At 53.8% G+C, this 25,795-nt stretch overlaps 2 protein-coding genes across 3 annotated transcripts in view; one reads left to right on the top strand and one right to left on the bottom strand.

The window, feature by feature from the left end:
• The first annotated feature begins 1,359 nt into the window (after positions 1-1,359).
• On the top strand, positions 1,360-9,990 carry SDCBP2 (syndecan binding protein 2). Its single transcript, XM_065919710.1, has 8 exons — positions 1,360-1,413; positions 2,071-2,140; positions 2,752-2,852; positions 6,891-7,049; positions 7,897-8,072; positions 8,152-8,323; positions 9,592-9,683; positions 9,936-9,990. Exons 1-8 carry the CDS (start codon positions 1,360-1,362, stop codon positions 9,988-9,990), a joined length of 879 nt encoding a protein of 292 aa, XP_065775782.1.
• A 1,261-nt stretch (positions 9,991-11,251) lies between these two features.
• The window catches only part of SNPH (syntaphilin), a 44,005-nt gene continuing 29,461 nt past the window's right edge, over positions 11,252-25,795 (bottom strand). Inside the window, exons 3-6 of one of the 2 annotated variants that reach the window (XM_065919712.1) lie at positions 21,616-21,712; positions 20,823-20,930; positions 18,397-18,546; positions 11,252-15,386 (exon numbers count right to left, since the gene is read on the bottom strand). In XM_065919712.1, coding sequence (XP_065775784.1) covers positions 14,195-15,386; positions 18,397-18,546; positions 20,823-20,930; positions 21,616-21,665 — 1,500 coding nt within the window. In that variant the 5' untranslated portion in view covers positions 21,666-21,712 and the 3' untranslated portion in view covers positions 11,252-14,194. Of the gene's footprint in view, positions 15,387-18,396; positions 18,547-20,822; positions 20,931-21,615; positions 21,798-25,795 lie in introns of those variants that run through there. The other variant, XM_065919711.1, reaches the window with a different exon arrangement.

The following is a 25,795-nucleotide window of genomic DNA, read 5'->3' on the forward strand; positions in this document are numbered from 1 at the left end:
TGACCTTGACCCCTGGGGATCACTCAGGAGAGATGCCCAGAGATTCTGGATCTGGTCCAGGAATGTGGGCCCAGTAGAGTGAATAGAGTCCCCCTGGGTCCCCAGGAACTGTTCAGGTGGGAAGACAGACTGAGGACAAGTGAAGAGTCCAGGACGGGAGGCTGGTCCAAAGTCTCTGCTGAGGAGAGGGCCCTGGGTGGGAGCAGTGGTGACCTCAGTGTTTGAGGAGCCAGGGCAGGAGGGTGGCGTAGGGGCTTCCAGCTGGCGAGGACTGGCCGAGCAAAGGCTGGTAGATGTGATGGAGCCAGTGTGTTAGTGGGTAAATGGAGAAGAATCCAGAAACACAAACTGCTCCTTGCTCACATTTCATCTAGGGTGGAAATAAAGCTTTTCTGTGGGTAACTTTTTTCCATTTCTTTGGGTACCTTGCTCCAAGGCTGCTGGTTCTCTCCCCGACAGGTAAGAAGGTTTTTAGTAAATATTTATGGTCCCCCATCATTTCTTTAGCCCTCTGAACAATATTCTGCTGAGCATATAAACTCCGTTACAGTTTGTGTGCATGTTTTTAAGAGTTTCCATTGGCCTTCATCATGATCAAGATGAATACTTGCCAATGAAGCCAGAAATGGCAGTAGGGGCTCAAATGCCCAGAGATGGAGAGGGGTGTAGGGGGGGCAGGGGAGGAATTCTAAAGTGCCTGCTGCCTTTCTGTTGTAATATGAAGTCCTCACCCACTTGACACTGAACTGAACCCCGAGTAGTTGTGGGAGGATGCTGCACAAACCCCTAACGCTGGCAGGGTATACAGCAGGTGCTCACTGTGCACCAACTGGACTGGATTTAGGTCTTGAGTGATAAGATCTTGTAAGGCTGTCTGACCTTTGAAACAGCAGGGAAGGATATGGCCCCCCAGTCCTGCTTTACCTGGTCAGCATGTCCTGGGTGACCCCTGGGTCCAGGTTCTAAAGCCCAGAGTCAGCTGAACATGGTGGGATGGGATTTTGCAGGAGTGGAGAACATGGGCTTGGGAACCAAACAGACTCTGGCTCAACCTCCATCTCTAAAATGGGGATAATAATACCTATTATATAACTAGTATAATATAATAAAATATTATTGTATAATATATAAATATATAACAATAGAACATACATTATATTATATATAACAATATATAATATTATATAATATATATGATATATCATATGTATTATGTATAATAATGTAACAGAAGTATAATAATAATAATACCCTTCCTGGCACCTTTCTCATCCTGAGAGTGCTGAGTGGCACAGTCTCTGCCTCCTCTCACCCTCAGCACCCCACTCTGTGCCCTGCAGGGTGGTCCAAAGAGCAGCCATGGCCACGCTGTACCCATCTCTGGAGGACCTGAAGGTGGACCAAGCCATGCAGGTAACCTTTCAGGCTGTTAGCCCGGGTCCCCTGATGGGGCTTCGGGATTACCCCGGGATGGCTAAGGGAGGCTTGTCTTGGATCAAGGTTAGAGGCCCCTGGGAGTTCCTCATTGGCCCCAAGGCACGTCGGTCCCCAGGGCAGGGCCTGCTAGGCAAAGCCGGAGTCCAGAGGCCGAGGCAGTGGGACCACAGCAGGTGGCGGAGACGAGCAGCTGCAGGCAGGCCTGTGTCTGGTGCTCGCTAGGTCCCAGTGCTTCCTCCTTTGGGGTTCATGCAGACCCCATGCTCTAGGGCAAGCTTCCAGGGTAAACTCCGTGGCCGTGGTGTTTGGCCTCCTCAGCCCCCAGAAGCCCTTTCCTCCTTCCATCCTGCGTGAGGTCTTAGTGGTTTTTGAGAACTGGGGGCTTTTTGACTGACAATTACCTTGGCCGCCGCAGGTAGTAAACGAGTTGTGACATTCTGTGGGTTGCGGGCCCTTGGGAGAACCTCCCTCCTGAGGCATGGAGGTGTGCAAAGCCACATTTATTGAAGGGTTGGATACCCGCTCAGGCCACGAGCATACCTATTGCCCTGACCCCCAACCTCAGGGAGCCCCAAGCTCCAACGGCTCTGGAGTTCCGACCACAGCTGACCGGCACTCCCCTTCCATCCCCAGGCCCAGGCCAGAGCCGTACTCAGGATGCCTGCCCTGCCAGCACGGGGAAAAGGGGACTCCCAGCCTCCAGGTGAGTGATGCGGATGTGGTGCTTCCTGCTGAGAGCGACTTCTGCTGGCCATTTCCGAGAGCCTGCCTCTTGCCTGCCACCGAGTCATGGGCACTGTGTACAGTTGTCCCCTCTACTTTGAGGGGGACACTGAAAAGCTGTGACCTTGTGAGGGCCCCGATAGCCCTGACTTAGGGCCACCAAGGAGACCAGGATGTATGCGGTGGCCCTGGAGCTGCTCTGGCCATCTTGACTCTGGTCCTGCGGTAGCAAACTTGAGCTCAGGCCCAGCTCCTCTTCTCCTCACTGTGCAGCTTCCCAGAGCTGCCTTTGGGTCGGCTGGTGCCAAATAAAGTCAACTGAGCTGAACACCAAAGTGATCTGTGAGGGACTCTGTGTCCCAGGCTGCTCCTGGGGAAAGCAGACCACCTGAGGGGAGGACCCACGTTGCCAGCAAGTGTTCCCAGGGCTGCAGAGCCATCTCAAGAATATACTGCATTCTTGGGAGTAAACAGCATCACGAGCCCTTTTATTTCTTAACAAAGATGAGTGACCCCTTGGGACCAGGCAGGTGTGGCTAAGCTCATGGTCAGAGTGACATCTTTCTTTTCTCCCCCTTCTCTTTCCATCAGTTTTGTACCCTAACCTGGCAGAATTGGAAAACTATATGGGTCTTTCCCTCTCCAGCCAAGAAGTCCAGCAGAGCCTGCCTCAGACTCCAGAAGGTGCCAGTGTAGGTATTTGTCTCTTGCCTGATTCGGGCCCTCCTTCCTTGGTCTTGCCATTTAAACAGACTCGAATCTCCTCTCTCTCTAGCATCCCTGAGGCTCTGTTTCTTGATAACACGTTTCATTTTGAACCTTCATGAGAAGTGCTGTGGGGTTTCAGGGTTTCCTGCAGGCCTTGGGGCTAGAGGGCTGTTGCCTGCCCTTTGACCTCTGACCTGCTGATCTGAGCCTGCTGGATGAGAAGGGAGGACATTAAACCTGGCCTAAACCTGGGTGCTTCTAATGAGGGGCTGCCTGTGACTTGCAAGCAGCTGCATAGTTATGCAGAGCCTGTGAGGAGGAGCTTGTCAGCCCCCAGTCCCCAAATGAAATAATAATCCTTGATTCTTGTTCTCTATGGCTTCAGGGAGCAAAATAATAATAATAATAATAATAACATAGAAATATTCACTCCTAAAAATGTATTCACTTATAGAATCAGTCCCAAACTGTCTCCCCATCAGCTTCAACATTCCTGGTTGGTCCACTGTGCTGGTCCAGTGCAAATAGATTGCAAAGTGCAAATACAAATCTTGGTAAGACTGCAGGATTTCATGAGATTGATAGAAGTGATGATGAGAGCTGCCACACTGACAAATGGGGATTTTACAGGAGAAATCAACAAGGATGAGGACATGTGGGATTCTGAGCAAAGCTGGTGACACCCTGGAGTGTTTCTCCAAAATGACACCCTTGACAGTCACGTAGGGAAGCACACACAGGAAGCAAAGTAGGTCACATTGTCCAATTTTAATCCATTGATTGATCTCTCTTTGGTCAATACCCTAGACAACCTACATTTGATAAAAAAAAAAAAAATATGACAGATAGTGCACTTTCGTAATGAAAATTTTTAATTATTTTTAGTTTAAGTTTTTAAGTAATCGGAGATTCAATCAGGAGGTTGCCAAGACAGAGAAGTCCTTTGTGCTCTTCACCCAGTTTCCCCAATGGTTCCATTTTATGTAACTATACTATAACGCCAAAGCCAGGCATTTTACATTGGTACAACGTGTGTCTAAGGTTCTGTGTCCTTTTATCACCTGCAGCCACCAGCACATTCAAGACCTAGCACTACATCATCGCCACAAAATTCTGTCTCGTGCTGCCTCTTTATAATCATGCCCAGCCTCCCCTTCAGCATCCTCAGCCCCTTGGCAATCACTAGCATGTTTTTGTCCCTATAATTTGGTCATTTCAGAAGGTTATGTAAGTGAAATCACATGGTGTTTGACCTTTTCAGATGGGCTCTTTCAGCATCGTGCCCTGGAGATCCTTCCAGGCTGTCGCCTGTTCCAACAGTTCATTCCTTTTTATTGCAGGATTGCGTTCCACGGGGTAGCTATAGCTCAGTTTGTTTAACCTCTTGAGGGACATTTTGGTTGTTTCCAGTTTTTGTCTTTTATCAACTAAGATATTACAGATGTTTGTGTACAGATTTTTGTATAGACATAAGTTTTCGTTTCTCTGGGATAAACGTCCAGGAGTGCAATTCCTAAGTAGTGTAATACTTGTATGGCTAATTTTCTTAGAAAGAAAGTGCCAAACAATTTTCAGAGCGGCTGTATTATTTTATTTTCCTGCTAACAGTGCATGAGTGTTTTGTTGGCACATCCTTGCCAGCATTTGATATTATCACTATTTTAAATTTTACTCATGTGGGTGTGTAGCGATGCCTTATCGTGGTTTTCATTTGCACTTCCCTAATGGCTAGTGATGCTGAGCATCTTTTCATGTGCTTATTTACCAACCGTATATTCTTTATGATAAAATGTTTATTCACATATTTTGCTCATTTTCTAAATGGATTTTTTTTTAAAGTCAACTTTTGAACCCTTATTCTAATGTCCTTTGTCATTTGATTTGTAAATATTTTCTCCCACTGTGTAACTTCTCCTTTCATTGTATTAAAAGAGTTTATTGCAGAACAAAAAGTTTTCAATTTTGATAAGGTCCAATTTATTGATTGTTTTTCTTTGTGGATCATGCCTTGGTATCCTAAGAAACTTCACTGAGCTCTAGGTTCTGAAAAAATTTCCCTTTTACTTCTAAAACTTTTATAGTTTTTGTTTAAATTTATGATTGAACTTGAGTTAATCTTTGCATAAGGCATAAGGTCACGATTCATATTTTGCCTATAGATGTTCAGTTGTTCCCAGGCCATTCGTTGAGAAGACTCTTCTGTCTCCACTGAATTGTTCTCACACCTCTGTTAAGAAGCAGTTGCCCCTACTTGTGTGAGGCTATTTCTGGATATTCTCTCTTCTGCTCCAAAGGTCTGTCTCTCCTCAACATCACTCTATCTTGATTACTGTAGCTATATAGAAAGTCAGGAAATTTGGCAGAGTGATTTCTTCTGTTTTTTTCTTTTTGTCAGAATACTTTTAGCTGTTCTAGTTCCTTTGTGTTCTCAATGTAAAGTTTAGATTAACCTTCCCTGTATCTATAAAACATACAGACTGTGATAGGAAATGTATTAACTATGTATATCAACTTGCAGACAGTTGACAGCTTCACCTAGTTTTTCTGATACATCAATACAAAATATCTCTTTGTTTATTTAGACCCTTGATCAGGCTTCCCTGATAGCTCTGTTGGTAAAGAATCCACCTGCAATGCAGGAGACCCCGGGTTGATTCCTGGGTCAGGAGGATCCACTGGAAAAGGGATAGGCTACCCATTCCAGGATTTTTGGGCTTCCCTTGTGGCTCAGCTGGTAAGGAATCTGCCTGCAATGCAGGAGACCTGGGATCAATCCCTGGGTTGGGAAGATCCCTTGGAAAAGGGAAAGGCTACCCACTCCAGTATTCTGGCCTGGAGAATTCGTCCATGGGGTCTCAAGGAGTCGGACATGGCTGGCTGAGCAACTTTCACTTTCACTTTCAAACTCACAATACATTAAAAACAACAGTAATGAGTACTCAAAATTTCTCTTTTTAATAACTTCACTATTTTCTACTATATCCTACTGAGGTTATTTCAGTTTGTTTTATCTAAAGGTAGAAATATCACATGATGATGTGATGAGAATTCCATGGACTGTATATTCCATGGGGTCGCAAAGAGTCGGACACGACTGAGCGACTTTCATTTCACTTCACTTCTTTGATCTCTTTTATGAGTGTTTTGTCATTTCCAGCATACAATTCCTGTATATGTTTTATTAGCTCCACACCTAAGTATTTCTTTTTTTTTTTTTTTTTTTGAGCGATTGTAAGTGGTATTGTATTTTTAATTTCAGTTTCCATGTATTCATTGTTAGTATATAGAAGTACAATTGATTTTTTTGGTGTGCATTGGTCTTGTGTCCTGTGACCTTGTTGAACTCACTTATGAGTTCTAGGAGTTTCTCTCTCTCTTTGCACTTTTCTAGTATAGCATCATCTCATCTGAAAATAGGGACCATTTTATGTTTTCTTTTCTGATCTATATGTCTTTTATTTCCTTGCCTTGCCTTATTGATCTGGCTAGTTCTTCCATTACTGTATTTAACAGTCGTGGTGGGAGTGGACATCTTTGCCTTGCTCCAGATTTTTTGGGGGTGGGTTAGTATTCACTCATCTTGATACTTTTGACATAATTTTTTTCAAGGCAGAAATCAACTTGAGCTCCTTTATCCCCTCATTGTTCACTATTTTCTGTGAATCTTTTTATTTTTAAGTGGATTTTAAAAGGTTCTTCTGACACCAAGTTGTCTTGGAAAATGAGGACCCTTTTTCTACAATACACACCTGTCCTCCCGTCTCTATTTTCCTGGGCTGTGTTTTTCGGGGGTGTGGACTTTGACGCCCCCTAGTGGCTTCATGGCGCCATGTGTCCTCTTGCCCGCAGGAGGGAAGTGCGTGGTCTGCGGTGGGCTGGGGCTCAGGGTCCACCACGTTCCCTTTTCCCACTCCCCGCTCCCACGCCTGGGCCTTTTTTTTTTTTTTTTTTCCTCCCGCCCGGGCCCTTGAGGCACGAGGCCCCACGGCGCTGGCTGACCTTTGCTCCCCTGTGGTCTGCAGGCAGCGGTCTCGGGCCCCTCGCCGGGCCAGGTGGTGGCGCCGGTGTCCGGGAACAGCCTAGGCGCGCTGCGTGCGGAGATCAAGCCCGGGGTGCGCGAGATCCACCTATGCAAGGACGAGCGTGGCAAGACGGGGCTGCGGCTGCAGGCCATCGACAAGGTGGGGCTGGGGTCGGGCGGGAGAGAAGGGTAGGGGCCCCGCGGAACGCAGAGGGAGAGCTCGCCCGCGGCCGAGGCTGCCCGCGCTCCCCCGCGTGCCTCCGGGGTTCTGGCCACGTCGTCCACCAGCGGGAGACGGTGGACCACAGTCAGAAAGGTGCTGCGCGGGGCGGGAGCCAAGGCCCACCTGAGCCCTAGACAGGCTCACCCTCTCCATGCCCTCCCATAAGGCACTAGGGCTTGCTCTAGGTTGTGCCAGGGATCCTCCACTTGCCCCTCCTGGGACGTCATGCCGCCTTGCTCCTCACTCACAGGGCTTCTGGGAGGCTTTCTGCAGACAGTGGAAGACGAGGGGTGTGGCGGTGCTGGCTCAGATGCCAGTGTGAGAGGCCTTGTAGACTGGTGACTGGGGATGCAGCCACTAGTTGGAATTCCTGAAAGTGTTAGTTGCTCAGTCATGTCCAACTCTTTGCGACCTCACGTACTGTAGCCCGCCAGGCTCCTCTGTCTATGAAATTGTCTAGGCAAGAATACTGGAGTGGGTAGCCATGCCCTTCTCCAGGAGATCTTCCCAATCCAGGGACTGACCGACTCTCCTGCATTGCAGGCAGATTCTTTATCATCTGAGTTACCGGGAAAACTCCTGAATTCCTGACTCTGTTGCTTCCTAGCTGTTGTGGCCCGTTTCCTCAACAGGAAAATGAGGTACCCTGTATGTTGCTGTACAGAGTTACAGCCCCAGGGCCCAGTAGACTCTGAGAAGATCAAGAGGCAAGCAGCAGCCCAGGAGGAGGCACCTGGGCTCAGGGTGGGCTGGGGAAACTGACTTTGGGGCTCACCTCCTCCAGGGGCTCTTCGTGCAGCTGGTCCAGGCCAACACCCCTGCGTCCTTGGTGGGGCTGCGCTTTGGGGACCAGATTTTGCAGATTGATGGACGTGACTGTGCTGGGTGGAGCACGGACAAAGCCCACCAGGTGGTGAAGAAGGCATCAGCTGAGAAGATCGTCATAGTTGTTCGGGACAGGTGAGCACCCGGGTCCCAGGAGCCTGTCTGTCTGCCCTTGGTTATGTCCCAGGCCCAGCTCACTGTCCCTCCCTGCCAGGCCGTTCCAGAGGACCATCACCATGCACAAGGACAGCACAGGCCATGTCGGCTTCGTCATCAAGAAGGGGAAGATCATCTCTTTGGTCAAAGGGAGTTCTGCAGCCCGTAATGGGCTCCTCACCAACCACTATGTGTGTGAGGTGAATGGGCAAAATGTCATCGGGCTGAAGGTAAGTAAGGGGGAGCGTGGCTCCATCCCAGGGGCTCAGGGGCTGGGAGATCGAGAGGTGGTGGGAAGGTTCGTGTCTGTGGGTGGCTGCTGCCCTCACCCCAGCTTCAGTCCTCATCCTGAGGCTGCTGCAGGGATTCAATGCGATAAAGGTACGAGAGCTCCGAGGACGGTGCAGACACCAAGTGCTCAGTAAATACTCGCTGTTGTTACTTACGCATGAAGGCCAGAGGTGCGATGACAGGTGGTGGTGGTGGGACAGGGTGGGTGCCTTCGGGGAATGGACCCCAGAGGAGGATGAGTCACATGGCTTCTGGTCCCTGGACAAGTGAGAGTGGTTTATCCTGACTGATGCCACCAGAACTGAGAGTGGTTCTTAATGCCCGTTGTGATTTAGAGTGAGGGTCCCCCCTCCTCGGGCATCTAGGGCTTTGGGGCTCGCAGGCAGGTGGGGGTGGCTTGGGGGGGATGCCATCTCACCCCACAGATGACAGTCTTGGCTCCACTGCTCCTCTCTCATAAGGGCCCTCTCCAGGTCACTCTTGTCACACATCTTCTTCCCTGTGCTTGACGGTCTAGTCCCATCTAGCACATCTCCCGTTGATCCTGGCACAGCTAGGAAAGCACACAGCCTGGTCGGAGATCTGTGTAAAGTAAAGGTCACGGTCTCCGCGTAAGGGCCAGAGGCTCGTCTCGTGGCCTTAGCGTTCGTGGCATACTCTATGTAGGTGCTTTTCGTGTCTTGTTCTCCCCATGGTCTGAATGGCTTCTGCAGGCCTTTCTTTTTACTGGTCAACAAGATGTAAGAGGAAGAGGTACCCCGCGGGCTCGGCTCAGGCCGACATGAGCCCAGAGGGTGGGTGGGTGCCTACTGCCCCCCCTTGTCCCCCCACTGCAGCGTGGTTCTCTTTCTGCCTTGGGGTAAGAATCCCAGTGTCACTGGGGCCTGGGAGACGGCACACACGTGTGCTTGGTGGGATTCCCGGGGCTCCTTGGGGTAAGTCATGTCTGTGAGGCTGTTCGGTGTCAGGCCCACACAGGCTCTTGAGGTGAGGGTAGGAGAGATGAGTCCATTTTACTGAGAGAGCCTCAGATGGGAGGCCCACATTCTTGCTTGATCTGGGGGCCTGCCACCCTCACTCAAGGGGCAGCATTCCCTACCGTCATTGTCAGTGGTGGACTCCAGCAGGGCCACGCTGACCACTTCACAGAGGTGCCTCAGAGTTGCCCCTGGTCCCCAAGGTGACCGCTCACTCACCTCTTCTCCAGGACAAAGAAGTCACAGAGATTCTGGCCACCGCCGGGAACGTCATCACCCTGACCATCATCCCCACCGTCATCTACGAGCACATGGTCAAAAAGTAAGGCTGCCCTCCTCCCGACGCCCCCCTCACCTTCCTCCCTCCTTCCCCCCGCCCGCCCCCCTCACCTCCCCACCTCCTGGCCACCGGCTTCCTCTCCTCTTCTGCAGAGCCTCCGCTCTCCTCCCCTCACTTCCCTTCACGGGAGCCAGGGGCTTCTGGTAACTTGGGGTGAGGCAAGGGAGGCACAAGCTTTTGGGGGCAGGGGGAGAAGGTGCTGCCAGTTTTGGCGACTGTCGTTACTGTATCTAGGTTGTCCCCGACCCTGCTCCACCACACCATGGACCACTCCATCCCTGACATCTGAGGCCACGGGACAGCAGCTCAGCCCTATCACCCTCCTCCCGGAAAGGGAATGTCCCTGGCTGCTGAGGCGCGCTGCCTGGGGGCGGGGCCGTCTCAAGGGGGCGGGGTCTTCTCAAGGGGGCGGGTAAAGGGCGGGGCGACATGGCATCCTGTGCGCCTGTCATTTACATACACTGGCCTTGTTGGAGTCTCAGCCACTCAACAGGGCCCACAGGCAGCCATTCTCTGTGCTGATTTAAATGCTCCGCACGTCGGCAGGCCGGCTAAACACTTCCTAAAGTTGCAACTGGGTCCCTTTCAAATTTTTGCCTCTACCAGTAAAACAGTTCCATGTTTTGAGAACACAATTTTTTTTTTGTAAGAATTGTTTCTTTTTTCTTTACTTGTTCTTTGTCACAAACTGTATAGAGTTATAACCCTTCACTGTCTTTTGAATAAAGATTTGATTTTAAATAAAATCCGTTCCTCAAAAGTAATTGAAATTCCAGAATCCTCAGTCCCATGATGCACCAGTGTTGGTTGTCTTTTAAGCAGTGGTGAGACCGATCCGTTTTCTATGCGTTGCCTCTGAGAACATGACTTGCCGCCGTCATATGCCGCCTGTCGGTGTGAAGCAGGGATGACTCGGTAGTGGTGGGGGGTGGTGGGGATAGTGTGGGCTCTGGAAGGGGACACTGGCTTTAGAGCACCCCCTGCTCAGTGACTCCAGCTGGCTTCTGCATCTGTAGGTGTGAGAATCACTTCAGGGGTGCTGGAGAGGATGAAATGGGTGCACTCTCAGGGCCCAATGGGGCTGACACCCAGGGGGTGCCAAGTGACCCCGAGGAGGGGTCAGATGCATAGTAGAGCTGAGCCAGCTTGCAGCTCTCAGGTTCCTTCTACCTCAGGAAAGATCTCTGCCCACTCAGCTCTTTCCAGGGTGTGAGTTTTGACTCCCATGCGGGTAGGGACAGCGTGAGCCCCCTTCATCCCCCTCACTGCCCCAAAAGACACAATATAAAGAAAACAGGCTATGGATCTGGTTGTGTTTTCATGCTTTAATCCAGAGCTGTTCTGCTGTAGGTACAACTCTGTCAGATCAAAAGGACAAAGGAGACAAAAGTGAAGACCCCTCCCCACCTCCCACCCCCTTCCTGTGTCCCCTGAATTCTCTGTCAAGGGCATGGCTGAATGTAACAGTGCACTATGAGTTGTTTGTACTGACCCCTAGGTCACAGAGGGGTCACGAGTTCACTGGGCAGAGGCCCCTCCGTAGGCCTTTACCCCAGAACCTAGTCACTTGCCTCCTGCGCTGCCTTCCCCCCCCCCCAAGGTGCTGCCAGGTACCCCAGTGCTACTGGCAACTGGGAATGGTGTTCATTGAAAAGCTAAGTTACCCCCTTGGGAGATATTTGGAATAAACTTCACTTGAGGCCAGCTCTCTGAGCAGAGTCCTGCCCCTGACTCTGATTCCTGCTTGAGTCTGGACCAGAGGAGCAGCAGGGCCAACTCTGGCCTGGACCCCATAACTGAGAGGAAGCCACTTCTGGCAGCGGGGCTCCAAGGGACTGGCAGTTCCAGAAGGTGATTCCTGAGAACAGTGTTGCTCAGGATCTAATCAGCTCCAGCCAGAGGCTGGGAAGAGGGGAGACCCCAGAGATCTCTGCTCTAGAAGCGGAGGGCAGGAGAGAAGGTCACAGCCCAACAGGAGGAGGTATTAAGCAGGAAGGAAAAGAGGAGCCTTGGAGGATGAGCACTCAGCGGGAGGCTCCGGGGCCCTGGCCTTGCCTCCAGCCCCACATTCTGGGCCCTGCAGTCTGGGCTTGGAGCCTGAGCCGGCGGGCTACTGCCTCTCACCGCCGGAGCCGCCCAGGCAACTCTGCCCCTTTTGCATAGATGCGGGATCCCGAACACACACACACGCACACAGGCACGAGCTGGAGCCCGGCTGACCCAGTCCCAGCACCTGTCCCGGGCCTGGGCCGAAGGTTCGCCTCCTCCAATGACAAGAGACAAAGCCTGTCGAAGGTCCCACCAGACCCCACAAAAGAGAGGACCCGGAGTGGGCTGGGGCCCCTCTGACCAGGCAGGCAGGTCTCAGCCAGAGCAAGAGTAGAGGGTGGCACCAGGTCCTCTTCCCTTGTCCACAGACCTGATCCACACTCTTCCCGAGGGGCTTGTTCAGTATTAGGGACAGCGTGGACCATGGCCCCGGCCCTGACCACGTCCACCAAAACACAAGACACAGTAGGAAGGCCACAGACAGCAAGACGCAGACAGGAGCAGAGGGGCTACGCAGCTCGACTAGATTCCAGGGCTGAAAAATATATAGATTTTATGTTGTCAAATATAGTCATACCTTTATTTTCTCGGCAAAGCTTTTGACTATTTCTAAGGAGACACTGCGCGGCTCCGTGAGTACACGGCATGAGGCGGGGTCCACGGCCAGTCTTGGCTTGGCTTTGGATTGGGGTTGTCCACTGCCCCTCCGCGTCATGACCCCAGGGTCCTGTGGGGCAGCCCAGCCCTGCCCCCAGAGTTCAGGTTTGGCTTGGCTGGGATCGGGGGGAGCTCCACAAAGGATGGCAGGTCTGAGGCCTGGAGTGAGGACGGGGGGCTTCGGAGGCACGAAGCATGTGGCTGAGGGGTTCCCCCCCGACCTGGGGGTGAGGCTGGCTGCCCCCCCGGGCATGCAGGCGTCCCCCGCACCAGCGGAGGGCACAGAGAGGAAGGGCAGAGTCCACGAGTCAGCGGACAGCTGCTGAAACAGCGGGGGTGGGCAAGCAACCTTGACGGAACCAGAGTGCCCCCCTAGGCCAGAGGGGTGGGTAAGACACAGGGTCCCACCAATGCTCCCCACTCCTGCTCCAATGTAGGGTGTAACTCTGAAGAGTGGGTGGGGTGAGCAGTCAGGTATACGTCCTGAACGGGAAGAGGAATGGGTTTACTCTGTAAAATAAGAATGTTAATTAAGTGTCAGCAGCTTTGCTGGTCCCAGGGAAGGAGCGGGGGGCAGTGAACCTTCCCAGATTGACTGGGCTTGGGCTGGGAGCCCTACTCCACTCCCACCTAGGAGACATTCCAGGGCACCCTGCTTTGGCCTGGACGGACATCACGGCTTCAGCACCTCATCTTGCCATTCATCCTGCTGGATATTCCTCCAGAGGCAGATAGGTGTAAGATTTAGGAACCCTCATCCTAGAAAGCAAGCAGCCACCTCACAGGAGATCCTGGGGTGCATGAGAACCAAGCCCCAAAATGAACATAGTGCAAAGAAGAAGTTGGTCCTAGGGTCCCCGGAGAAACTCAGGCAAGCTCCAGGGGCTGGAGTCAAAACAGCTGGGGTTGCCTCCCAGGCTGCAGGGCCTTGTCTCAGAGACTGGAGGAGCCCCCTTGAGCTGCCAGCCCCATCTCTTGTGCTGGCAGAGTCTCCAGATGGGAGCTGGGGCTCAGGCCAGTCTGACTGTCATAGAAGAATGACCTGACACCCGCAGAAACGCCAAGAGGAAAAGTGAGGTGGGGAAGATCTGAGATGAACAGACAGACAGGGGACCCACACTGCCCTCTGCCACCTCTTGCCCATCACCATCTTTCCTCCAGCCCGTGGCCTGACTGCGCTCCCAAATCCCAAGTGGGGAGCAGTCTGAAGAGGCTGGAGCTCAGCGCACACCGAGTGGTTGCAGGCCTGTTCCGAGTCCCAGTCCCCTGCCTGTACTTTGGGTCACAGCTGCCTCCATCTGAGGAGATAATACTGGCCCAGAAGCCTGGGCTGAGGGCAAGGGGTGGCTTGGGAGACAAGGCCTGGGGTACGCAGGGAAACAGACAGGACTTGGGGGCAGGGGATGGGGAGGCCAGGCTGACAAGTCAAGGCTGGCCTCCCCAGATCATCACACGGGAGACTTCCTGAGCAGCGACTGCCCTGTGTCGGGGGCTGGGTGGGCAGGGGGCTGGGGTGGGGGCCTCGCCACTTTCTCTCTCTGCAGTGTGTCTGATCAGCAGGCCTCCCGGCCGGTGGTCTCTCTTCCCTTCTCTCCTGTTGCAGTTTTCGGACACCTTCCCCCAACCTTCACTCCCAGCCTCTGACACGGTTATCATCCTGAAAAAGCCACCTCCAAACCCCAAACTAAAGAAATAAGATGATGTCCCAGGGGAAGGTGTGAGAGGGAGGGCGGCACCCCTACCATCGGTAGTTGGGCCGTGGGAGCCCCTGCCCGGGCCGGCCCTCCTCAGAGCTGGGAGCTGCCTCCGGCGGTCGTGCCAGCAGCGCTCGGGCCCTGATGGCTCAGCGAGCGGCAGCTGATCCTGCGGATGGAGTGCAAGGCCACGGTGCAGCAGCCCCGCAGCAGGGAGCTGATGTTGTAAATGGGCTGGCCCTGGCGCCGCTGGGAGCGGCAGAGCCAGGCCACCGTCGGCACGGCGGGCACCACCACAGCCAGCAGATCCACGATATAGTGGCGGCTCCAGTAGCTCTTGGGCTCCTTCTCGGCCGTGGCTGACTCCTCCTCCTCTTCCACGGGGCACACCACGCTCACCGACGGGCTGGGGTTTGGGTGGGCACCAGGGTGGTGTGGGGTGGGCCCCCAGATGATGGGCTCTGGGGCCTCCAGCTCGTCCCCCACCGTCACCACCACTGCAGAGTTGGGGTCTCTGGGCCCCGGGGGGTGGGGATCCAGCTCTGGGCGCCTGTCCCCTGACTCGGGGACCATCCCGCAGACCTGGGCCTGGGTCACTTTCTCTAGGATGGTGTCCAGGTCAGGCTGAGATGGCATGAAGTCCGTCTGGATGGCGCGCTCCTGCATGCAGCTGGCCTGCACGCCGGCCTCCGTGCCACACAGCAGCTTCTCGTAGGTGTTGCTGGCGGGGAAGCGGGGCCCCAGGCTGAAGGAGCTGTGTAGAGATGAGGGCTCCTCGGGGCCGCAGTCCACCCCTGACGACAGCAGGCTGCTGGCCTCCAACACCTCCGTCCGGCTCAGGGTGTCATCGTTGGCCATGAAGCCGCTGTCGACTCCATCCTCGGCCGAGGTGTCAGGGTGGTCCCCGGGCGGGCGGTCGCCGCAGACAGCGGGGTCGCTCAGCTTGGTGTAGGTGGAGCTGCGGGTAAGAGAGCGGGCCGGGGAGCCACCGGCCGACTCAGCCGCGCCGTCCTCCTTGGCCAAGCCGTTCTGGGCCACTTCCATGCTGTGCAGTAGCGTCTCCAGCTTCTTGTTCTGGATGTTGATGTCCACAAAGTACTTCTGCAGCCCCTTGTCCTTGTCGATCAGGTTATTCTTGACGGTGTCGATGACCTGCTTGAGTTGCTTGATCTCCTTGCGGGCCTCCTTCAGGGCCAGCTGGGCCTCCACGCGGTGACACTCCTCTTCAATCCAGTCCTCCTGCATGCGCGATAGCTGCGTCTTCAGGTCATCTATCTCTGTGTCCCTGTGAGCGGACGAGACACCTGTGCTCATCACCTGGCCGGTCACTCCACTAAGGACAGGCAAGGAAGGGGTTGTCCCCAAGGACAAAAGCACTGAAAACAAAGGAACGGCTCGATGTCTCCTTCCTCATCCTGTTTATTCCACCGGGGAAGCAGTGGGGGTGGGAGAAGGGTGAGGGGTCAGGACAGAGGAGCCTCCTCCTTGGGGACAAGAAGCCACCATCACATTCCCACCCCCCCAGAGCTGAAATGCGGACGACTGTCCACTTTGACATCCACTACCCAAAGAAGAGAGTTGATGATGAAGACCTCGGTTTAAAAATGCAATTGCTATAAAAACTTAACACATCCATTTAAAACTCTTAACATAAAACAACAAAGATGAAACCTAAACTCTCTGCCCAGAGGGATGTGACTTCCTACAAAAACCAGTGGTGGAAATTTTCAGTGGAGGGTTATTTGGCCAGCGACTGCAGGGAGAGGGTGACAAACAACTTTGTTTTTATGAGAGAGATTACTGCCATGAATGTAGTTGATAATGTTACATCTTCCCTCCAGGAGAGGGGTGAGAAGTGGTGGATGAGTCCAAGGAGAGTAACGAGAACAGAGTGGCTGTCTTTTATCTGTGCTGGATGTGTCCTTCTTGTAAGTACTGTTGAGAGGAGAGGCCCAGAAGATTGCTGAAAAAGGCACAGATCTACTCCCAAGAGAAGAGGCAAGAGCAGGCAACCACAGACTGTCAGAAGAGTCTTGGCCAGAAACTCTCAGGCTTTTAAAATCCCTGAGGCTTAGATGAATCCGAGGGGCAGTGCAGGGGAGGGGGGTGAAGTAGGAAACGATGCCATCTAGTCCAGAGGTAAAGCCAGGGTGAAACTCATCAGGACGGGCCAAAAGCAGTAAGAAAGGAAAACCTTTCATGGAACTGAACCTGGCCTGCATGCAGCCACTCAGCCCAAACCCTCCAGTCACATAAATAAAATCCAAATGGCATGTCCATCACTTTGGGGTTTATAAGGCCAGCAGAGGGACCAACCCAGATCCAGCATATGCACTTTTCAAAGGCGGATTAGAAATTCAGGAAATGGGCCCAGGAATCTCACTCCGACTGAAAGGCCTGGGCCTGGGGGGCTGCAGGGGCCACAAGATCAGCAATGGTATCAACTGGAAGGGAACAGAGGGGAAGGGCTGCCCAGCAGGGCACAGCTCGGCGACAGAGGTGCGGTGGCAGCGGGAACCTGGAGGGGCTCAGGGCCCCCACAGGTGCGGGGGAGACTGTCCACTCCTCCTGCCTCGGGGTGGGGGGCTCACTCTAGGGTAACCCTGCTCACTGACGCTGAGCCCTGGGAGGAAGGGTGAGTTTGGAAGAAGGGACTGGGCGTGATCAGCTGGGCTGGGCCCTCTCCTCCTTGGAGCTGGCAGGACCCCAGAGCTGCAGCTTCCCAGCCCTGCCTCAGTCTCAGGTGGGCTGCAGGATGTTATATTTGAACTGGGTCTTGATGGATAAGTTTGCCAAGGAAGTGAGATGGGGGGAAAGGGCGTCTTGGAAGTGGGGATACAGTGTATGAAAGCACAGCGTGAAAAGCCGTCTTTGAGGAGCAGGCAGGCTACTGCAGGAATGAGAACATCACTGTTTGCAGCATGTGTGGAGGGCGACAAGACAGCAAGTAGAGAACGGCCACAGTTACTGCACCAGTCATGGGTGGAGAGGCCAGGAAGCCGAGGGCAGGCATGTCCACAGCAGGGCATCCTGCCCAAACCACAGAGGGCAGGTCGCCTGCTCTGAGCCACAGGGCAGTCCTGGAAAGGCAGCAGGGAAATGGGCTGTCTGCTCCCTGAGGACATCGGAGCAAATGGCCAAGCAGGCCCAGGGCATCACTGAGAAGAAAATGGGAAATAGAAATTCTGGCTCTGCAGACAAGGAGGCCCACAGAATGCCACCTGTGACCTCAAGTTCCAAACCACAACAAATACATACTGAATGGGTTACTTGGCAGAGCTCTGGTCAAGAAAGATGTAGTCTTATTTACTTATTTTATATATATAATAGACACATTCACAGAGGGAGAAAGATTACTGGCTGCCAAGGATGGGGTTCTTGGGGAGAAATGGGGGCATGATTGCTACTGGGAACAGGGTTTCTGTCTGGAGTGATGAAAACATTCTAGAGTTAGATACTCTTGATGGTTGCACCATTCTGTGAATATACTAAAAAAAACCACTGAATTGTTTACTTTAGATAAGTGAATTATATAGTATGTGAATTATATCTCAATAAAATTGTTATATTAAAAAAAGAAAAGATGAAGGAAGGCATAGTCATGGTGCCCTGACCCCCAGTGCCCTGCCTGGCACCTTGTCTGGCTCACAGTTAGCTGTGTATCTGAATCCACACAGTTTGGAGAAGATGGGAAGATGATGCAGAGGTCAGAGGGCAGCCCTGCAGCTTCCATCATAAAGATGAAGCCGTCTGCCTGGAAAGGTGAAGGCTGGGAGGGTCAGGACTGGCCCTCGGGTCTGGAGAATGAGCTCAGACAGGCTCATGGGGTCTCCTGGGAGACCCCTGGGCTGGGTGGGCGCTCAGAGAAAGGTTTCTCACAATGGATGAGGAGGAAGGCACCTGGGCCTGAACAATGGGTCAGGAGCCCCTGGTGACCACCTGGGAGGAGGCCAAGGAGGGTTAACAGGTTGTTTCTCCCCCACCCCGCCCCCCCACCCCAGGGGCAGGTCAGCCAGGAAGGATGCCCTGGGCTCCTACTCCCCAGGTAGAAAGGAGCCAGGGCACGAGAAGTGGCCAAAAGGGGCTGCCAGGCTCCGACCGAGAGAGCACTGCCTTGGAGTGAGAAGGGAGGCGGGGAAGCCGGGGAAACCGCTTTCGGCTTGGCCCTAAGCAGCCACCTGAAGCTTCTAGGAGAAGCTGAGGGAGGTAAGAGACGGATGGGGTTTTGCTGGAGAAAGGAGCCCCCAGCCACTCCTTCCTCCCAGAGATGCCGCGGGCCCTGGCCTTCCGCTCACCGGTCTTGGAGCCGGTCCTGCGTGTCCTTAAGCCGGGCCTTCAGGTGCCGGATGCACACCTCCTTCTGCTGCAGGGGCGTCAAGTACTGCTCCGGGGTGGGGGGCTTGATGCCATGGTTGTCACTGCACAGCGTGTACTTCATGGAGCGCCTGCCAGGGGGCGCTCGTCAGCGGGGAGGGAGGAAGGGCCTGGCGAAGCCTCCAGGAGCCTCCAGGAGCGAGGGAGCCCCGCCTGCCCATCCCGGTGCCCCGCCCACTCACCCCGGTGCCCCCGCCCACTCATCCTGGAGCCCCGTCCACCCATCCTGGTGCCAGGTCCCTCCTCCCCTCCTCCAGCGCCCTGCAGGCCAGGCCTTCCCCTGTGCCCCTGTGGGCACACCCGGCCCTTCTGGAAGGTGGGTTTTATTAAGGTTCTTCTGAGGGAAGGGCATAGCGTCGAGGTGGGGAGGTCAGGGCTCCTGTAGCTCGGGGTGGGGAGATACGTCACAGAGCGTGTGGACAAGCCTGGTACCACCCAGGGCAATGCATCTCTGTCAACCCAATCCCAGCGCTGCAGCCCAGGGCTCAGTCTCCCATCCCAGAGAATGAGGCTGAGGCAGGGAGAAGCCTGCCTCTCCATGTAATTATCCCGGGGCCTGCCTGGTGGGTAGGGACTTATCTGTTGTATATGTGAGTGACTCGGTGTGGAAATCTAATAACTGTACCGCAAGAACGATCTGAGCTGGCTCTGTGTTGTCGTCATCACCATCGTCTAAGCGTTCATTCTGTGTAAGGCAGGTACCGAAGTGGTAGCCTGTCCTTTCCCTGGCGTAAGGTGGGTGATAGTAAATATAAAATTAATAGTGTGTAAGTTTTCTTACTGTTCTACAACTGTGCTTTCAGAGGATCACATTACCCTACAGTATGCCTTTCTCTTGTAATTGGAGAAACTGCATATCAGCCTGTCATCACTGTAAGTGGTTTTTAGAAAAATGTAACAATGTTCCTCATACTATATTATGAATATGATTGTAATACTGTATGCCATAAAATTTTGATAATGATTCATTCATTAGATAGGCTGGGCTACCGTGAAGCAATCGTATTGCTGCTTCTTTGTTATCAATGTGTATTGTTATCAATACATGCATCATTATACTTGTAAGTAAATATGAATTTCTTTTTCACATGATCTTTTCATTTTTGATGTCTAGTCTTAGTGATACATATAATTCCTATAGCACTTTGTGTCATATGACAATATTGATGTACTGACAGATGATTCATCTTAGAAACAATGTAAACATAACATGTCAATAAATACAGTGCTGTAAATATTTTCGTGTGCTTATAATTTTCTTAACATTTTGTTTTCTCTAGTTTACTGTATTGTAAGCATATTGTTGATAGTACATATAACACACCAAATATATGCCAGTCAACTGATTATGTTATAAAGGCTTCTGCTCAACAGTAGGCAGTTATGTTTTGGGGCGGCCAAATGTTATATGTGGATCTTCAACTGCACAAGGGGTCAGTGCCCCAACCCCCTTGTTGGACCAGGGTCAACTATTCTAGGACACCAGCTCATGAACACGTTCCCACAAATGCAGGTGGATCCTTCCCATCTGCACATGCCCACTCATGCTCTAGAGGCACATGCGAGCCCAGATGTGCTATGAGCATCGACCTGTTCATAGCGGTACCCTGAGGTGGAGGCAGGCTGGATATGCACCACTCCCAGCAGCCACACTCCCCTGCATGGGGTGGTGCAGACGTGTGTGTGTGGTGAGCACACCCAGGTCCCACCAGTGCCAAGGAGAAGGAATTCCCACCCAGAGGAGGCGGGAGGGCCAAGGCTTTCACCCAGGGGCAGAGAGCACCCCAATCCCACCAGCAGACCACGGCCTGACCTCCTCAACTCACAGCTTCCTGCCTTTTCCCTGACAGAACTCCCATTTTGCTTGGGTGGCCCTGCAGCCAGTCAGTCACACCTGCACCCACCAGCACAGTGTAGACAAAACTTACTGGGGAACATGTCCTGTCTCAGAAAATATGAGCCTGGCGTAGAGGGGAGGGAGGGTTGGCCTTCTGCCTGCTTCTTCCCTGAACGTGGACCTGATGCCTGAAGGTGTCGGAGCCAGCTGTACACCAAGGATGGTGGAGGTGGGGTCCTCGACACTTTAGGGAGTCGCCCACCTCTGGCCCCTTGTTCTGAAAGCATCACCCCTAGTTTGTCTCAGCCAATGTCTTTGGTTACGTGCAGCTGGGTGTGATCATATTCATGTTACAGATGGGAAACTGAGGCTCAGAGAGAAGGGACCTGCTCAAGGTCACACAGCCAGGGAGTGTGCTCGAGTTGGGGATGGTTAGAACACGCACACCCCCCAGGCCCCAAGGCGTTCAGGTCCCCGCGGACTGGGAGGCAGGAGGGAGGGGCCGGTTACCTGGGCGTGGGGCTGCTGTCACTGCCCTTGCAGGAGCCCGAGTTGCTGCTGCTACTGAGAGAAGAGGTACCGTAGGCATCCCGCACGCTCACGGGCGGAGAGGTGCGCCTGGGGGCAGGGAGAAGAGGCAGGTGCTCGTTCTGGCTGGTGGGCAGCTGCGGACACTGGGCGAACACCGCCAGGCCGCTGCGGCCCAGAGGGCCCCCACTTTGGGGTCACCGCCGGGGAGAGAAGGAGAGGGGAGGGTGGGGGGGACAGAATAGACAGGGGTGACACAACAGACAGTGCAAATCAAGATGGAAAACCAGGAGGAGGCAGGTCCTCCTGGCTCCCCAGGGCAGAGGCGGAGGCTGAGCAGGGCTATGGGCCAAGGATGGGGCCCAGCTACCCCTACCAAGGGTCCTCAACGTCCAGGGTCCCCCAAGCCCAGAAGGAAAGGGCCCTGCACGAACTGAGACGGAGGTGAAGAGGAATGGGCAGGCAGGCATAGGGGCAGGAGGAGGGGCATACAGAGAGGCCAGGTGAGCCTGGGAAGGCTACATGATGTCTTTGTGAGGATGGAACAACAATATTAATGATGGGAGGGATTCAATGGTTTAAGTCTTCAGAGAACTTTTCTATCCATGGTGTCATCTGAGCCCTTAAACAGTTCCTGAGGCAAGCGTCAGCAAGCTCATTTTAAAGACGGGAAAAGTGGGGGCAATGACTTGCTCCAAGTAGATGGTGGAGTGGAGGCAGAGACCCCCTCCCCCCACTTTCAGAGGCCAAGGCTCTGGGCAAGGGGGAGACTCACCTTCGGGATCCACCAGAGGCCCGTCTACTGCCTGGCAGGGACATGGCCATGAGGCTGCGGGTCCGGGTGAGGGGCGGGATGGGCGGTGTCCCCGGGGCTGAGGAGAGAGGGCGGGTTGGGGGGGCCGTGGGGAGGGCCGGGCCCGGCCACGTCATCCTCTCGTTGGGGCCACTGCCCGGCATGGCTTCTCCTCTCACCCTTCAGCAGGATACCCGGGACGAGGCGGGGGGCTGGCAGGCCAGGTTCTGCCCACAACTGCCTCCACCAGTGAATTTAGCAGGGTCCCACCACCCAACTTAAAATCATGATCGTCAGAGCCTCAAGATGGCCAGAAATCATCAGTCCAGCCCCGTGTCCTCAGATGAGTGGATGGTGCCCCAGAAGAGCAAAGGCCTGTCCCCAGGTCACACGGACACTGGGACAGGGCCTCCTGATTGGCTTAGCTCAGCACTGAGTCCGGCTGTGAGCCAGGGCCCCCAGACCCCTGACTCTCAGACCCCCACCCCTGTGCTGGTCAATCCACCCTCCTCCTTGGAGGGGACTGCAGGCTGGAGGACTCCTGGAGCATCACCAGGAAGCCCAGATTAGGCTGGGCTAGTCTCGACGTCACCTTCCCAGAGGGCCTGTTGGTGCGAGGCTCAGGGCTTCCCGTCTATAGGGGAGACAAGACAGACCAACACACCAGCACACGTGTAGAAAGACATATGGATACACATGAACATGAAAAGGTACCACATCCCTGCCATTCCAAGGCGTGCCGCACAGGGCTCATGGAACATGCTCGGGGGCCTGTCCACAATGCAGGACATGCAGCCCTTGCCCGCCATGCCCCCACTGCCCACATGCTACACACAGGCATGCCTATGCCCATCCATGCAAATGCGCATGCTCATTTCGGGATGCATGAGGAACTCAGGGCACAGGCTCAAAGCAAATGAGGAAGGAGACAGATGGGAGAAGAAGACACGCCCCCCCCGAACCATTCAGAGCATCACTGTAGGCTGGACCCAGTAGGAAGTGACCATGCCTGCAGAGATCCATCCTTGGCCCTCTTGACAAGTGGGTAGGGAGACTCAGACCTGGGCTCCTGCCCGGGGATCCCTAGGGCCCTTTCCTGGGTAGGAGCTTGGGTTCCAAGGGCAGCTTTACAGAAGTTTAAGGGAGGGAGAGGCCCCATGCTGGGCTGGTGTTGGCTGTTTTGGGAGGACGCCTGCGCTGGGCTTTAGCCCAGAGCTCCTGAAGGCCAGGGCAGGGGGTGGGCCTGAACTCTTTGCAGCCAACATGCTAGTTCTGTGCCAGCTCCAAAGACCCTAGTCCCCTCCTTCCACACTCAGAGGAGGGACTAAGGACAGTCGCCTGGGTTACAGGACTTGGCCGAGGACACCGTGCACTAGACCTTCCTTCATGCTGGGAGAGAAGCGGTTGCCAAGCCCTACTCCACGCCAAAACCCCGTGCCAACCACCTTACGTACATTACGCCATCGACTCCTCCCAACAACCCTATGAGGAAGTGCTGTGATTAGTCCTTTTACAGATGAGGGATCTGAGCGGGAAGGGACTGCCCGAGTCCCTGCCCCAGTGTGGCACGGCTAACACCTCAGCCAGGCCAACACCAGATGCTGAGGGGCTGGATCACGGAGCCCGGATCCCCTGCCCAGGGCACCACCCCTTCCCACGTCAGGGCCTCTGAGGATCCCGGCCGCCCTGGCCAGTGGCGAGGCTGCCTCCTGAGCAAACAAAGGTGCTGCTCAGGTGGCCTGTCTCCTGGCTGGGACACAGACACGGTCTGTTCCCTGGAGGGCCTGGACACAGCCAGCATTGTCTGCCCAGAGGTGTCAGGTGCCAGGTACGGGAGCCGCCGGCACCCTACCTGTTATCTGAGCTGCTCGACCTGGCTTGGCAATGCATCCCACCTGCCATGCCCCAACCACCCAGGCAGGGCCTCCTGGAACTGCAGGGCTGGCCCTCAGAGGAGGAGCCATGGGACAGGGGCTGGGGGGACAAGGGTGCTCCTCCATACTTGCCAGGAAGGCCACCAATGTCTTAATACCTCCTAGGCATAGGAGGGCCTCAACCAGGAGCATGGGGGAGGGGCTGATTGTCCTAACTCATGGGTAGACAAGGGCTTCAAGGATCACCTGTTGTTGTTTTTTTTTTTTTAATTAGAGGATAATGGCTTTATAATATTGGGTTGGTTTTTGCCATATAGCAAAATGAATCAGCTATATGCACATATATATCCCCTCCCTTTTGAGCCTCCCTCCTGTTCCCACACCCCTCATTCTACCCCTCTAGGTTGTCACAGAGCATGGAGCTGAGCTCCTTGGGCTACACGGCAGCTTCCCACTAGCTATCTTATGGGAATGTATATATGTCAATGCTATGCTCCAATTCATCTCACCCTTGATCATCTGTCATTGACGGAACTCTTCTGCCTGCTGCCAGGTGACCATGCTGAGTGCTATTATGTGTCTTGGCCCATTATTCAAAATAAAAATCCTTCAAGGCAGGATCTGTTATCACATTTGGGTTCAAGGTCACACAGCTGCACATCCAATAGACCCTGGCCTCTAGCCCCAGTCAGCCTGGCTTTACCGGCTATCCTCCTATCATCACTTCTGGCTTTTGGGAGGATGCTGTGCCTTCAGGAGGACCTTCAGCAGAGGCAGGACTCAGAACTGAGGCCAGGCTTCACTCTTCCAAGCTAGCTCTGGTTGAGTGTTGTTAAGGAGCTCGCAAAGCCTGGGTGGAGCTCTAGGCTCCAGTCCTGGGAGGCAGGCACCAGGCCTGCTTTGCCTTGGAGCTGCATGTGGCCTTGTACAATGAGGGCTTTGTCCCCATTCCTACCTTGCTTGGCAACCAATCCCACACCTCCCTCCTCTCTTGCTCTCTTCCTTCCTCTCTGGCCTGGGGAAGGGCAGGGCAAGGGGATGGCATTTGTACCTGGATGGAGCCGACAGTCTCTTGGGAGGCCAAAGACAGCCATTCATCCGGGACAGAGGTGGAAGTGGCATTTCCCCTGCTGGGATGAGACCTTGCAGGCTGGAGTCCCTCTGGGAGGGTAGAAGATACCCAGGCCCAAAGGGAGTCACCTCCCCAGGATCTAGCCCAGAAGTGTTGGTGATCACCTGTGTTCTCTCAGGTCCTCCCTCCCCTCTGAGCCCCAGAGAGGAGGTAAGTTGCCATGGCATTTGTTGCCATGCCAACTGCTTGGCCTGGAGTCCCACAAGCCTATCCCCACGTAGCCATTGGAATGGAAGGTGGAAAGGAAACCCCTAAACAATGGGCTGACAGTCGCCCATCACCTCCACCCCAGGGTAAGCCCAGCCCCATTTCCCCATCCTGCCCACACCTTGGCAACCCTGTTGGATCCACCTCTTTCATCAGTCCCTCACACACCCAACAATGGGAGCTTGGGAGATGGAAAGAGTCAGAAATAGTCTAAGAGATCTGGGCTCAAATCCCAGCTCTGTCACCCTCTAGCTGCCTGCCTTGGGCAAGTCATGCCACTTCTCTGAGCCTCAGCTTCATCATCTGTAGGTATAACAGAAAGCTCCTCATATGGTTACTGTGAGGATGAGATGGGATAATTCGGGCACGGGGCTTAGCCCAGTGCCCACCATACAATGAACACACAAAAATGGGAAGTGCCAGGATTTGGGTAGTAGGTAACTGCAGTGCAATGTGAGCTTTGAGAGAGAAACATTCAAGGCGTAATAGTGGCTTCAGGAAGGTCAGGGAAAGCGTCTTCAAAAGGAAATTTACACTGGGCCTTAAGGGGTTAACAGGAGTTCACCAGGCAGAAAAAGTGCATGGGAGGGATGGAGAAGCTTGGGCAAAGGCAGTGAGTAGTTCAATAGAATAGTGTGGCTGCTTGAGGAAACTAGGGGGCCTAGTGGAGGCAGGGGCACAGTGGGAGTGAGGCTGCAGAAGGAGATGGGGCCAGACCACACAGGGCCACAAATGCCAGAATCTTGTCCTGTGGGCAACAGGGAGCCATGGAAGGGCCTTAAAATGGGGATGGACATGATCAGATTTGCATTTTAGAAAGCCCTGCATAGGGGATCTTTGTGGACCATAGCTGGAAAGGAAGAGAGACCAGTTAGGAGGTTATCAAAAAATTAGAAGGGCCTGGTTCAGGGCATGGGCTTCCCAGGTGGCGCTAGTGGTAAAGAACCTG

This window comes from Muntiacus reevesi, chromosome 2 (assembly GCF_963930625.1).
Source record: "Muntiacus reevesi chromosome 2, mMunRee1.1, whole genome shotgun sequence".
NCBI classification, from domain to species: Eukaryota; Metazoa; Chordata; class Mammalia; order Artiodactyla; family Cervidae; genus Muntiacus; species Muntiacus reevesi.

Bases quoted from the DNA above. Each gene is read 5' to 3' on its own strand.
- SDCBP2 (XM_065919710.1), top strand. From the start codon at position 1,360: ATGGCCACGCTGTACCCATCTCTGGAGGACCTGAAGGTGGACCAAGCC. The intron at 7,050-7,896 runs GTGGGGCTGGGG...CACCTCCTCCAG, and splicing joins GGCTGCAGGCCATCGACAAG to GGGCTCTTCGTGCAGCTGGT. The intron at 8,073-8,151 runs GTGAGCACCCGG...CCTCCCTGCCAG, and splicing joins GTCATAGTTGTTCGGGACAG to GCCGTTCCAGAGGACCATCA.